This window comes from Melospiza georgiana, chromosome 1, assembly GCF_028018845.1.
Source record: "Melospiza georgiana isolate bMelGeo1 chromosome 1, bMelGeo1.pri, whole genome shotgun sequence".
Classification (NCBI taxonomy): Eukaryota; Metazoa; Chordata; class Aves; order Passeriformes; family Passerellidae; genus Melospiza; species Melospiza georgiana.
Window position 1 is genome coordinate 11,412,489 of NC_080430.1, and position 15,842 is coordinate 11,428,330.

General features: G+C 40.7%; 1 protein-coding gene across 1 annotated transcript in view; it reads right to left on the reverse strand.

Annotated features, from left to right (window-relative positions):
* Positions 1–15,842, reverse strand: part of ADARB2 (adenosine deaminase RNA specific B2 (inactive)) — a 313,572-nt gene that overhangs the window by 103,520 nt on the left and 194,210 nt on the right. Inside the window, exon 2 of the mRNA XM_058026052.1 lies at positions 6,057–6,143. Within this exon, the coding sequence (XP_057882035.1) occupies positions 6,057–6,143 (87 nt within the window). The remainder of the gene's footprint in view (positions 1–6,056; positions 6,144–15,842) is intronic.

Sequence of the window (15,842 nt, forward strand, 5' to 3'; positions counted from 1 at the left end):
TAGGCTCCCTCTCCTGAAAACCCTGCAGCACACACTGAGCTTCCAGCCTGGATCTGTGTCTCACCAGAGTTATCACCAAAGAACTCTCTTCTGCAGTGCTTTGCTGAGGCAGAACATGACAAATTAAGGTTTTAGTGACTAGTTAATTTTTACTTTCTGAAGCTAAGGGGACAGAAAGAAGAGAGGTGAGGAAAGAAAGTAAAGCAAAATACATACATAATAGAAAAAAAGTTTTATCATATGGTATTCAGCTGTATAAAATATGACATCTTTAAACCAACTTCTCTGGAAATAAGACATTTAAAAGATGATGATAACTAAGGCACAAGGATAATGTGCTGCTTTCTCATTGAGTTCACAACTCTATTTATAGAGACTCTGATCTGAAGGGAAAGGGAATATCAGCTTTAACTTCCTCTATCCAGCTTGGCAGTGTCTCTGGCCATTTTCCATTATGACCCTTTCTCATGTTTTCATCCCACTCAGAAGATATCTCTTTAGTTGTGTGTATTTTTTAATGCAGAGGCAAAATATTTTGACGCAGACATATTTTTTTAGCAGGAAACAGGTTTGGTTCTGTATTTCACACCTCCTCTCTCATCTTAACCTAATAGGTTTTTACAGAGCCAATTATGGTACATAATGATACTGTAGTCAAGAAGCATGAAAAGAAAGATAGCTCCTGCTTCACACAATATTCAGCTTTGAAGAGAATTTGTATTGATTATGCACCACTGAATAGGAAAACTCAAGAGGTTATTTGTGTTTATCATTCATATTGTCTTATTCCATCTGATTTTTCTTTCATGGTCAGAGAACTGGATTTGTGAGCATCAATGTGTGACCTTAATGTCTTACCTTGACCATCCTCAATAAAACAATGGTTAACTAAAACCACAAAATAACATAAACATCACTTACTTGTCTTAAATTATGTCTATAAAATTGTCTAGTCCATGTTTTGGCCAACAGAGAGTTTGCCTTGATGAAGTGAAAAAAAATGCAGAGATGCAAGTGAAAAACTTACAGAGATCAAGCACAAAGGATGTGTGGACAAAGTTGGGCATGCACAGTGATGACATGCTTGTATTTATAGTGTGTTTTAGCCTCCCCACAATAATGAAAGTCTGTACAAATATCCTTACAGCCAACCAGGTTTTAGAGCACCCTGTCCTGAAACATGAGGAAACAGCTCAGTTCTGCCCAGATCTCAGTAGGAGCTGCAGCAGCCAAGAGTCATCGTGGCCTGTAAAGCAGAGGCAGCCTAAACTCAGTGAGTGCCTCAGAAATTCTGTGAGCCTGATGGACTTGTGTGATCCCTGGCAGCTGCCAAGAAACGTGAAATTACTTTATACTTTCAGGTATCTTTGAAATAGGAAGTCTTTGAAATGTGTCTTTTATGAGACCTCTGTGTAGCAGACATAAGATTACCTCTCTAATGGTGGCACATGTACTTCTATTGTGAAAATCAGACAAAGCAGGCAAATGACACCAAACTACACAAGATAAATACTGTAAGCAGCTGTAATAGAACAATCACAAGCAATTTTAGAAATGAAGAGTGCTAAAAGGAAAGGGGTAAGTCAGAGGATACACACAGGGAAAATGCAAAACTGTGGATCATTTTCAGTCTTGTTATTTCTCATAATGTCTTTGTTCTTGACTCTCCCAAATATATTCTTTACATTTGGGAAAAAAAAAAAAGATAATAAATTATGGCTCTCCCATGATGAAAGGTTGAAGAATAATAGCATTGAAAGGGGATGGAGTTAAAAAAAAAGGAGGAAGGAAAATATAGTTTTTTGGCAACAGTTTCTAATTTATTTAGTAAGATTTCTAAAAAAGTCCTGCAGCTTTGCACAGTAATATCTCCCCAGGTAACTTGATTAATTGATTTTTTCAGTTTCACAGACAACAGGAGACATTGTGATCTTGTATTGGCTTCAGTAATTGAATGGGAGAAAGGAAAGCAGTTAGTGAAATACATTTATTTATGCACTACTCCTCAATATTCTGACTGCTGTTTCATGTTTTTCTCCTTTTGGTCATTATGCACAGTAGAGTTAACCTAGGGAGTTTGCATCATCAAGAGCATTTCAGAACTATAATGCATCACTAATAATGACACTGACTATGTCTCTGGGTCTTAAGGGCTCTGCAGAACTAACCATCCGATCCTCCACGCTACATTTGAAGAGATAATATTGTTCCTGTTGAAGGTTATTCTGCTGCCAAGTCAACTCCTAGGGAGGATGGGAAAGGAGAGGTGGTAGGTGGCATCTTCCTTTTTGCTGGCATCTTTACTATTGAACACAATGGACACTACATTATTGAAAGGTTGTGATATTAAAAGTAAGAATTTGCTATATCTGTATTATAGCCAGCTCCTGATTCAACTGATATCTGTGAGACAGGCAGTTACTGTCTTTAGAAATGTTTAGTAAACATAGATTGCTTATGTAGAGTTCATTTTTGCTGTTCATCTATATCACATTGACTGCAGGTGTTAGAAGGATTGAGTTCCATAATTCCTGGAATACTTGAAAGCAAAAAATCTTGAATCAGGAGCAGTAGGAATGAACTCAGGAGCCAGAGCCATGGTACCTCTGTCCAAGGCCAGCTCTGACATCAAATGCAATGTGGGGCAGTCTCCTCTTGCAAGCAAGATGACATTTTCATACACTTATTGATTCCCCAACCAAGAGTTGGGAACATTTCTGCTGGGATTTTTAGGTTGATATTCTTGACTTTGGAATGATAAAATTGAAGTTAACAAGGGAAATCACTCTTTTCCCTCTCACAGGAAAACAAACTTATGTATTTTTAAATCTTCATGTAAAAAGTCTAGGTAAGCCATTACTTCTCCGTTGAACACTCCCTGAACACTCCCTGGCAGCTCACAGGGTTCAGGTGGTTAAAACCAATTAGATTTTGTTGGTGTGTAACATCTCACTACAGAGAAAAGCATTACCAGTGAAAAATGTACAGGACTTTGCTTAAAGGAAAGATGAAAAGTTGAAAGGTGATTGCCATTGTCTTTAGCTCTCCCAGAATGAACATACTCTACTTTGTCCACCTAACTATCTGAAATAACTGTGAAATCCATGTCTACTACAGATCTTACCTATGAGGGAAATTATTCAAATGATCTAATGACCTGACTTAGATTGATACTAAAATTCTGGTGCTCTCTGTCCAAGTTTGCAAAGAATGGCATGTAGCAGAAAATGTGGGCACCCCATGGCAGAGGCAGACCTAAGGACATACCTTCCTGAATCAGAGCCAGAACATTTTAGGCCCTGGAGAAATCCAAATGATAGCAATAGACAGTTTTCAAAACAAAAATAAGGAAATAGTTTTGGTGAAGGATTGCTTGGAGCTCTGCCTCCTGAAATGAGATATTCACTTTTTTCTTAGCGACAGGGCTGTCTGTCTCACAGTGTGAGGCTGTATCTCACACTGGAAACAAAAGCTCTGGGGCCTCATGCTGTCTGAAGAGGAATTTGACCAACATGCTCATAACTGAACATGCCTCAGCACATTGAATCTGAGTCTGGAATGTGCCCTTCAAGGCTGCTGCAGTGGTTGAAATCAGTGTGTTGGGGACCATCTGCAGACCCTGGGGAGGCGTGTGCTGCCCTGAGCCTGTGCCTGTGGCAGCACTCCATAATGAGACACCCAGGAATCCTGTGCTCCTGCTAGAGGTGCAACCTGGATTCAAAATGACCTGTGGCTGGTGATCATCTGCCTTGACCCCATGGCAAAGTGGGGATGGCACATTTAAGATCAGGGACAGGCATAGTCTTGTAACATCATGAAAGGCAGACAGGTTTAAGCAGTGAACAGGGAATGATTATTCACTGTTTCATGCAATCCCAGCACTAGAGACAGCAGGTTTGAAGCAATAAAAGGGTGCACTTTTTGACAGCACTCTACATCGCTCCTTGTTCCTGGCTGCTGTTGAGATCAGAAGTATCAGTGGGCTCTGGAGAGGACAAGACAGTTCTGTTGATGCCTAAGAAATATGATGATTCAGGTGCAAGCTCTAGCAGAGTAAAATTTCCCTAGGGGCTAGAAGGTTATACCAAGGGGAGGATCCCCATTTAAATGTCCTTTTTCTCAAAACATCATTTACAAGTGTTGAAGACCATGAACAGAGCTAGGCTTCCTATTTCTAATCTTCTGTGATATTTCTTACATTCTTAGGTACAATTTCTTACATTCTTAGGGACTGCCTTCTGGGGATGAACAGGGTGGTCCTTTCCTCGCATGTTCAAGAATAAACCTTCATCAGAGACAGATGTTTACTTTACCTACAATTACATTTCAAAGGTGCATGGTGTCTTTAATAAGTTTTTCTAGTATTAGTTCATTGATCAGAAACCACAAAAATCATGTCTGTATGCTATTAATCACCTGTTGAAAAAGCAGGTGTAGTTAAACTGCATGGCTCCCTTTGTAAAGAAGGCCTAAGGGAATGTGAAACAGGATTTGTATCCATTTCAGCTGGTGGAACTCTGCCCATTGATACAGCACAGTTGGGAAGCAGTGCTCCCACAGGATGCTCAGTGAGCAGAAAACTACAGGGATAAGCAACCCACTTTTCTACCTTGCCAGCATTCTCCTGGGCTCCTGTTAAATTGTTAACACAGGAGAAGAATTTTCCACTTGTTCAGAGCAAATCTCTGAAGCTCTTTAAAATATGGAATTACTCCAGAGGTACATGTGTGCTATAGGCTTTAGTAGGATTTAGGCCACTATACTGCAAGTGAACACAGAAATAGGGATGAATTTAAATTAATTCATATTTAAAAAAATATATTTAAATATTCAAATAGTAACACCTAAAACATTTTTTTGTATACCAAGAAATAAATAGCTGCCTTTTCACTGGAGCATATGTTTGACCAAAGGGAGAACTGGGTAGGATGACCCTGAAAACAGAGACATTTGCTGTTTCTCTTTCAGAAAACGGAGCTTACCCTGTCCATGTGAGCTGTTTTACAGCCCACGCAGGCACAAAGCTGTCTTGGTGTTGCAGTAGCAATAAGAAAATGGTGTTACAGTGTTTGGCTTGTACAAACTTCCTACATTACCTAAAAATAACTAAGTAGCACATTTGGGGACTATTACGCAGGAGGTGCCTGCACAAGCTCATCGTGTGCATAATATGTTTCCTCTGTGTGTGTGTGTATACTTCTCACATGTCTTCCTGAAAATACAGCCTTCCTGGGAGCCATTCTGAAGGATTTTCAGGGTTTTTTTTGCCTTTGCTAAGATCTGTAATTGCCTGCCTTTGCTGTGCAGCAGAATAGTGTGATGCCCATGTGATGCTCAGCAGCAGAAAATAGCAGGCTGTGCTTCCTCACTCCTCCAGCAGCTCTTCCCCTTGCTGGTGCACCATGACCAAACCAAGGCAGATCAACAACAACAAGGGAAAAACACCAAATTCCTCCCACTGAGTGGCTCTAATAGGGCAACATGGCAGCATGTGTCTGGCTGGGAAAGAAACCAATCTGGTAGGTGATACTAAAACGTTGCTCATTTGGTTCAGAAAGCTTCCCTCCCTTTTTTTTTTTTTTTTTAAGATTCAAGTTGTGTTACAAAAAGCAGGCAGGATAACAGGCAATAATTGCTTCTAGGTGACAAATGGAAGGGCTTACTGAGGGTTATTAATTCCTAACTGCCACTCTTGGGCTTCCTGGTGTTTGGAAAACTTCTCAACTCCTTCAAACCCAGCAGGACTTTTCTCCAGGTGTACAGTCAGGGCTCAGAGAATTGGTTGAGGTGTAAGGGCCCAAGAGAATACTAATTAGCCAAGAGTGGGTAATTTTTGGGTTATAGCTGGTTTATTTAAGCCTGGTTAATCAATTCTCAATTTGATAGTTCTGTGCAGGGCTAGGACCTGGGCTTGATGATCCTTGTGGGTGCCTTCCAGCTCCCTTCTGTGATTTCACATGAGGACTTGCCAATAGTTGCAAAACCTCCTCCTTTCCACAATTGCTTTTTTATTTATGAACTTTATTGTTCATCTATAGAGAAATGAGACTGCTTACTTAAATTGTCTTCATCCTCCATGGTGGTTGGGCCAGGACTCAGGTACTTGAAGGGTGCTATGAAGGTTGACAGTATGCTGAGTTTTTCTAGAAGAAAACAGAAGAAAAGATACACATAAAATAGGTGCTCAGTCAATGCATTCACATCTACTTCACACTTTTTCTCAGGGCAAAACATCTTGGTAAGTCTGTTTGGTTTTAGGACCAATGGAGGAATGGCCTGAAGTTGTGCCAGTGAAGGTTCAGGTTGGATATTAGAAAAAGGTTCTTCTCCCAGAGGGTATTTGGGCACTGACCCCGGGCAGTGGTCACAACACCAGCCTGACAGAGTTCCAGAGGTGTTTGGACAGTGCTTTCTGGCACTTGATGTGACTCTTGGGGATGTCCTGTGCAGGGCTGGGGGTTGGACTCAATGATCCTCATGGATCTCTTCCAGCTCAGCACATTCTGTGATTCTGTGACTCTACAGTACCACCACAGTTTACTGAACCTCAATGCATTTATAACACCTGGCAGATACAAACATCAAACACATATTCCTCCTGGTTTCTGACCCCATGTAATGTTTATTGACTGTGCTTCCCAGCAGTGGTGTCTGAGCACTGCAGAGTAGGGGATGCTTGAACTGGTCCAGCTGGGAATGGGGGAGGCAGTCAGCCCTGGGAGAAGGGACATGAGCACTGCTCTAATGGATGAGATCATGTACTTCAATTGTTTCCTCTCCCCAGTGGAGTCTGAACCAGAATTCTTAAGAGAAAACTCAGTGATGGATGGCACAAAAGACTACCATGGCTTGTAATTCTACCAGTTTTTGATATGATTTTTGGAAAACTCTCATGGTGTTCCCAGAAAGCTATTGTTCACTCAATAAGAACGCTATTTGAAATCCCTCTTGTGTGTTCATATTAAGTGCTTTTAACTGCAGTTTCTGTTCATCCTGCAGATAGTGTATAGCAGAGACATTTACTTCCAGTGCCATGATCAGACTCTGCATTAGAGGCCAGGGCAGATTCAGCACAATGAGAACTCATACTGACTTATACTAGGTTAATGCTTGGCTCAGGACTTCTCTATAGAGAAAAGTTGAAGTTAACACAAACACCAGAAACAGATATATAGGTAAGTGTTTTATTTCCTTTGATAACTAGTTTGTTTAGCTGAACATTTATTTTTTTAAGGCTGAATTCCTTCTGACACACTATGGAGACGTTATTAAGGACCAACAATAGCAGAGTGTCTACTTGACTGAAGAAACAGAAACACATCTAACAAAGGTGATCCACAGCTTTGAAGACCTTTGTTGCTATTCTAAAGTACTTCTCTGTTTAGAAAGCTTCAGCTATGGCAGAGGAAATAGGCAGCTGAGGCTCACCTATTTCCTCAGTGAAAATGCTCTTTACCCTGCACATTGTGAACAATGTTGGCCTCTCATCCTGCGGCAGAAGCATCAATGTATTCTTTCAAGGAATGTATTCTTTCAAGGAATGTATTCTTTCAAGTGACGCAAGAAATAACATTTCCAAGGGAAATTTCCTTATCATTGACAAAATATTTCTCTGATTTTCATCAAACTACCTGCCTGCTAAAGTACCACTGGTCTAAGAGACATTCCAGCTGAAGAGCTCTTTAAACTTTTTCAGCAGCCCATCAGTGAGCTTTTTTGGCCTGGTTCTTCCTACATTTGCAAACAATCCTTGTTTTTGTTAAAGACTGTTATCAGAACCCATCAAAAATGACTGCATATATTTGCCCTTGGCTGGGTAACATTACAGCTCAATTCTATTACAGGAATTCACTGTAAAAGCTGACTGCTCTTTGTTAAGTAAATACAATAAGCAGAATAAAAGATTGCCTGAAGAAAACCTTTTTTCCGTCCAGAAACCTTTCAGCCCAGACTAATATATAATTAGAGCACAAATTAGCCTCCTTCAATTGCAATTTCATTATGGGATTGCAGTGATGTCAGGACCAAAAGAATGAAGCTATTTATGAATGCTATAGCCATGAGATTTTTCTAAGTGAATTCTTTGACACTTTTCTTGCTAAGGCATTGCTCACTGAGAAATGTGGTGTCTCTGTACGGCGTCTCACTGTGTGTGAGACTTTGGGTTGTGATCCTGATAAAGGCTGGTATTCACTCCTGACTTCCTCAGCTGGTTCCTTTGATTGAAGTGAAAAGAGCGTAGGCTTTTGGGACTGAATCCAAAGGCTGCATTTGGTAAGGGAAATGCTTCAGATGATAGACACAGGATCAGGGCAGCCCTTGGCTGTAGTACCAGCAGTGACTGTTGTGTCTGGGTACTGAGATCCTAAAGTGTGTGTACTGCACCTGTGCCTGACTGCTGACAGCTGTCAGACCTTCAGGATTAACTCTCAGGACACTGATGTCACACACCTGAATCTTCTTTGCTGAGAAAATATTCTCACTCCTCATAGCGAGAATTAACTACTAACCAAGCACTATGGAAGTGCTTTCTTGCTGCAGTGGTTAATGCTTACTCCTGGCACCAATCAAAATCCAAATCCATTTAGTTTTGTGCTAGGTAAAGAGATATTTTATGATTTAATTTTGTGTAATTGATAGGTGAAATTTACAATGTGGATTTAAAATTCATCAATTTAATTTTTATTTTGTCTTAAGGGACCCTTCAACCATCTTAAGCTTTTGTTGGTAATGTTTTCCACTTGTTCCCAGAGCCCTTGCTGGTGACTTTACTTTGTGTGGCAGGGAAACGGGATGTGAAATTTGCTGCATGCTTAGAGTAGCAATGGATGGGATTGTGTCAACCAAACAAAGGCAGGTCCTAATAACATATAATTCTATCAATACCAGTAATAAAGATTATAATTCAATATGTCAATCCATTGGCTAAGCAAGGGAACATTTAGTGTGTGTCGAAATGGGAGGAGGAGGAGGAGGGCAGGGTTTTGAGTAAGCTCTGTAAAAAGAGAAAAGCTGTAGTAAACACACAGACTGCACAGATGAATTATTGACCCAGAGAAGGAGGAAAAGATAAATGACAGAATAATTATTGAAGGTGTTTACAGGGAAATAGTCAGGTTAGGTTTAAAATTATTGGTATTATTTTGCACTTCCATCTTTTGCACATTATTGCCTGCTGCTGTAAAGGCCATGAAGCACTTCAGCTTTATTGCCAATGGTGAAATTCTGTGTTAATTGTCAAGATCAGAAGACTTGTATAGTTATACTTTATGGTCCCTTTGTAGGTTAATGCCCATCATAATTAGCCTTGTTTCCAACAGTTTGATGAAAACTTATGAATAAGAATAAAGGACAAGACTGTATTTGAAAAAATCATATAGAGGAATACAATGAAAGCCTCCTTCTCCCATTCTCTTTTCCTTCCATGGTTTTGCTTTTTTTTTCCTTTATTTTTTCCCCCAAAAAAGAAGCAATAACAGTTAGCCCAAAACTAGAGCAGCTATTTTTAATTTATAATTGTAAATGATCTCTGTATTTGTCTGAGAAAGATATTTATCAAGGTTAGAAGAGAGAGTTTAAGTAGAAAAAAAAGACATTTCAAAAACTCTTTTCTACAGAAATGCAGACTATATAACCCTACATTTATTAGAAGTAATACATGAAGGTATTATTGCTGGCATTAGAGTTGTACCCAAAGTCTCTGATGCCATGAAGAAGAGGTTTCATAAGGGCCTACATGGACACAAGGAAAGCTTTATTTACAATGGAAATTGAGAGACAAAGAGCAGGTATAGTGGAATTTGTCTCTAGCTGCCCTGGAACACTATTGCAAGATGATGGCATCATATTTTGTAGTGCATTCACTATAAAAACAGTCTTCCAAGTGGAAATCTGCTCCAGTAGTGTAAGCACAAAAATCATAATTTCTTTTGAAGAGAAGCCTATTACAGGAAGGAAAGGTCAGTCTTCTGTTTTGTGATGGAAAAGGATTTCAATCCACTCTTCTAAGGATATATTTTCCAGCAACAGTAAATAATTAACATAGAATCATGAAGTGTTTTTACAGTAGTCATAAAAATAGTTAAAATTAAAAAAAAAATGGGACAAGATATGTGTTGAATGAAATACAGAAAATGCTTTAGTACAAATGATTCAGCAAAGCCTGGCACATAAGGCAGGCAAGTTTCCATTAAAACCTGCATTTTTTTGAAGTTGCTTTTGCCCTGGGGATGCAGTCAGAAGGCTGGTCACAGGTCCTGTAAATACACTTTTATTGTGAAGACAAGAATGCACATATACAGCTATAAACACCTTTGTGCCCTTCATACCTATCAGTATTTGAAGGGCACCAGACAATACTGCTTGATCATCAACTCTAGGGAAGTTCTTTCACTCTCAATCACCAGAATAAAAGCAACAGGAACAGCAGGAGCTCAACACTTTTAAAAATCAGCCCTTATACATGTTGGACAAATTGTTTAGCTTTGAGAAGAGCAGACTGAGTGGGGTCATAACAGCAGCCTGCAAGCACATAAAGAGCTGCTGCATGGAAGAACAGAGTAAGCTGTGTTCCATGTGCATTAACACAACCAGAAGTAATGGACTTAAATTACACCAAGGAAAATTCACTTTAGGCATTAAAAACCCCTTCCTAACAGTAGGGATAGTGTAGTGCTGGAATAGCTTGTCTGATGGGGAGGTGCTGAAGGGCTGACAGCTGGAATCTGCAGGGGGTTGCACTTCCTTTCTAGAAAGGGCCCATCCTTTATACTCTCCCATCTCTACAGACTCCAGTTGCCCTGAGTGTAGATCCTGCAGCAGGGTCTAGCTCAGACTTGGAAAAGTGAGCAGGATTTGCTGGTATTTGCAGAAGTTTGTGGCTTGCTCTTTTGCTTGGCAGCTAATGAGCACTATTAATAATTGTTTTTCAAAAATGCAACTTTCAAACACAAGAAGGATTAGACAGATGGATACCAGTGGTTTGCTAAATCAGAGTTAACAATGTTTTACTGAATTAGTTTCATTCTCATACTCAAATTAATTACCATAAACTACTTTACTTGTCAGAGGTCCCTTCAATAGTATTCTTTTAAAAACACAATGCAGACATCATAAACCAGTCCTAAGCAATTCATTTGGTCTGTGTAGAGTACTAAATTACTCAGGAAGGGACAAATATGATGCAATAGTGTAAACTCAGCTGCAAAATATCTTGGAGAAAACATTATTTTTCACTTCTCTAAAGTATTTGCAGCTACTTGATTAGTTACATTTTTACAGTTGTGTTTAGCCCTTAAGGAGGGGGGATATAGGTAAAAGAGAGCCTGCACGTCAGGAGATGATCCTTTATCTTTCTTCCCATATCTTAGTAAGTTCAGGCTTGGGCTGACACTGACTGACAGGATGAAGAGATTCTTAATGCAAAAGAAAAATATGGCAGATTTGTGGAGAAAATAACAATGTCTTTAAACCACGACACTTACTGGGGAGGCTCACAGCCTTCTAAATTATGGCTTGTACGGCCACCATGCTGCATTATTTAATTTAGGCAGCTGGTTTGTAGGTAGGGATTTACTTGCATGGTGTCAGAATCAGCCCTTACAGCTGAGTTTGAGAACCAGGTGTTGAAACAAAAGTTTCTGAGTGTGCAGGACTCAGCAGCATTGCCCAAGTGCTTTTTGCTTCACATGCAAGCAGGCAGGCTCTGTGTTATGCTTTTATATCCACACTGACAAAGCTGTCCCCATGAATTACCACCACAGTTCCACTGGGGCTGGGAGGGTCTCTGTCCATCCCCTCCAGCCACGTTCCAGTTGGAAATGTCTCTGCCCTGAACCCTTCAGAGGCTGATGATTGTATAGACAGAGCAGCAGCTTTGGCTGCTGCAGGGGCTCCAGTTTGGTGCCTTGCATGGGATAAGCTCAAGCCTGAATATATTTGCAAGGGGCTGTTGGCACAGGCCCATTCCTGCTTGGTTTGAGTTTTCCTCTCTCAGCCCTACTCTGTGTGGTCCTAAATCAGAGCTCTGCTGACACCATGGACCCTTGAGAGCCATCAGTCAATGCAACTGGAACAGCACACCTGGCTGAGCACTCCAAGGGGGAAAAAAGAGCCTTTGAACTGGAGAATATGAAAGGGTTAAAATATGTGTATCTGTTCCTGTCTGTAGCTGTGATGCTTGGCACCCCTGAGAGCACGGCCTTTGAGGTGGACAGTTACTAAAGGTCTGCTTTGTATAATTGGTTTTTAATCCAGAGCGTTTGCTGTGACATCCCACCCTGGCCCACATGGGAACTGTTAAGGAAAGCTTTTCTTAGAGGTAGCAAAGAAATATGCAGAGAGAAAAACCTTCTGGTTGAATATGAGTTTTGATTGGAACAATTTTCTTAAAAACAGAGACAAAAGGGACTATTCAGATTAAGGAATTTAGGTTTATAAAAGAAAAAAAAACCCTCATCATTACTTTATTTGTTCTCTGCTTCAGCAAGGACCTGAAACAAAGATGTAAAATATCAGAGCACATTGCTTTTAGTCTGATAACTAAAAGGAAGACAAAACCAGGGAACGTTTTGGTAGTCAGCATTTCAGGAGAAGGTTTTCAGCTGCTCAAAGCAGGTTGTGCCTCGAGTTAGAAGTCAGAGGTGTGAACCTGGAGCCATGAAATGTTCCTCTGAAACAGGGCAGCAAGCTGTTCAGTGCCATGTGGTGCCCAAGCACCTGCTTCTTTGCCTTGCCTGGAAATGCAACATGGCCTGCCAAGTGCAGGGGTCTTCTGTAACCAGATCTACTTGCTGCCTGTATAATTTTTTTTAAGTAGTTCTTGGAGCAGAGAATACATTTTTTTCTCTAGTCTTGTTCAGTGCTTAGCAAAATGGGTTCTGTGTCCAAGACAAGAGCTCTGAAATGCAATTATATTAAGTAGCAAGAACAGTTTATGGTATTATGATACTGCAGAGAACATTGAATGTGAAGCACCAGTTAGCTCAGGGGCCTGGCAGCTGGACTAATCCTCTGTGCATCCCTTCCCAGCTGTCTGCTGACCCAGAACTGCTGCCTTGGAAAGCTTTTGGGGAAGCTGTGTGAAATGTTTCACCAGGGCCAGTCCAGCACCTAACAGGCAGTGGCAGGTCCATGCCCTGGACTCTGGTCCCTCTGCACCCCACCAGTACCTCCACACAGGGCTCTGAGGCCAAAGCCACTTCTGCCTTATCACTTAGGAAGCAGAAAGGACCAGCAAAGGCCCCGTGCATGGGATTTGTATGGATTCATTCAATATGGTCTGAGGTACACAGGGATATATTTAATTGATCACATAATGCATTAGGTCATCATTTCTTTCTACAGTGGCATGTCCTGCGGCTCTCCTGCATTTCTGGAATGGAGACAGTGGGGTTTAGCTGCAGATTTATCAGGAATTCAAATGGGCACTTGCATAGCCAAATCTCAGGGGCTGTGCTTTGGTGCTCTGTACCAGCCCACTCCAAGCTCCTTCACCATGGAAGACTCTATGGAATGAAACGTGCTGTGTTGTGAAATATTAGTTTCTTATTACTTCCAGTAAAGAGCAAAGTAAGTAAAAACACAAGGTGGTAGATGGATTTTTAATAAGAAAGGCAGTGTCTGTGTTTTGTTCTTTGTTAGATTCCTTGGAAATCAATTTGAAATCTAGTTCAGCCTAGTAAAATTAGATCTAAAACTATTTAATTTTGTTGCTAGAGTGTTTCTCTCTCCCAATGCCTTGCTTGAGGACACACAGAGATAAAAACTCTTGAGTTATTATCAGTTTATGTGAATCTGTCTGCCTGTGGAGTGTACTATATTATGTATCTCTAAGTGATCTGGCTGTGGCTTGAAAATTGCAGTTTAAAATCCACTTCTTAGCAAGCTCCTTATGCTATTTGAACATTCATTTTGGAAATATTTTTATTTGCTCTCTACAAGCTATGACATGCTTTTATTTCCTTTTCTTTTTTATCCTTATTTTTTGGGGGATGTCATCACTTTGGAAAACAGAAGAAACACTGAGAAAATAATAGCATGAAACCCACCTGTTCCCAATGTGTGCTGAATAGAGATGCAAGAAGACCACAAAAATAGCCAGTGGATTTATTAAGCATACAATAAATCAGTGTGATTAACTATGACTATTTGATTGTATGCCAAACAGGATTATCAAAAAGTCTTCAGTCCTATGGGCAACTAGTTTGGCCAGTACCAGGGTGAGTAGGTTAGTTTCTTATCAGCCTGTGTCTGTACAGATCTGCACTACTTAAGGAGACTTTGCTCAGCTGGAACAGAAAATGGTATGAAAGTCCTTGATTTGGGTTAAGGGAGGTCTGCCTATAAATAATTTAAACCTGTCAACTAAATTATGATTATGTGAAACATGAGTGGTCTAACCTAAAGTAAGAGTAGCGCAGTTAATAAAGGTATTTAAAAGGATGCCTGGAGCCAGTGGAGCTAGGGCCTGGGGAGCAAAGCAGCTGCCTTTGCAGGCAGGAGTACAGACTAAGGCTCAGCACTGTCCATGCAGAGGATACAAAGCTTTGTGCTGCACAACTTGATTTTGAAGGGTTTTGCCACCTTCTGAAACCAGCAGTCCTCTCAGGTAGACAAATTCTAAGGTGGGTGTGAGCTGCTAACACCAAGTCTCAGTTTTCCAAACTTTGTCTCCAAGTTCAGCCATTATCTGCTGTAAGAAAGGCTGAACAACCCCAGGAGGGACTGATCTCATTGGCACATACACCTGCAAATAAATTCCAGTGGGATAAATGCAATAAAACCCTCCCAGTAAGTGCCTATTGATTTTACCTGGAACATGGATTTAGGCTAAAAGACTAACTAGTAGATGTCCAAAGCTAGGAGACATGATTTCTAGACTACCTTCCTGGGAAATCCTGACCTGTGTTATCACTGCCTGTGGCTGCATTACAAGGTGCAGAAAGGGATGTCCTGCTTCCCTGAGCATTGCAGCCCCTGCAAGAAGGCTTTTCTATTGACAGGATTTATTGGTATTTTCAGTCCTTGATCTATGCATACGTTTGGGTAATGAAATGAATGATATGTTACTGAAAGGGGGATCAAAACTCCTTTATGCTCACAGAGCTCCCACTTGAGCCACTCAAAGATCTGCAAAGACCATGAGTTACTACATGGAGAAACTGTAAAGGTATTTGTGTAGGTGCAATATGGATGAACAGCTAAATATATATTTTATACCCTGTAAAACAACAGCTCCACTGTGAAGTGAGTCACCCAACATGGGCATAGCAATGTGCTTCACCTCAACAAAACACAGCTCTTTCAGTTCTTTTAAGGTTTCACTTGCAGTTAAGGTTTCCTCAGCAGTTAAGCCCACAAATGCAGATGCAGAGCTGTCCATCTCCTTTCCAAAACTGGCCATGGGACTGATGTGGAACAGCCCCAGCTGAGTGCAGACCCTGCCTGTGAGCACTCCTCTGTGAGCTGTAACCCCCTCCCTCCCAAAACGAATATCTGCTAAACATTGGGAAGTGAATGGCCTGCATCAGAAAGCTCCAGCTGGCAATTAGTGCTGAAAGGCTTTTTAAAATCTCTTCTCTGTTCATCTGCTGTAAGCAGCCAAGTATGACCTCTCCCTTTTGTACTTCCATAATAATAATAATAATGCATATTTAACCTGATTCCTGCCCAGATTTATCCTTGGTAACATGAGGCAGTCTTGTGTTAACTAATCTGTCTGTGGGCAGAAAGTTAAAGGCATTACCATTACAGTCTAGGGTGATATAAGAGGGCTGACACTTGCAGGACTTTCTTTGGAAAGATGCTACTGAGAGAAGTCAGGTCTGCTAATTGAGCCAGTT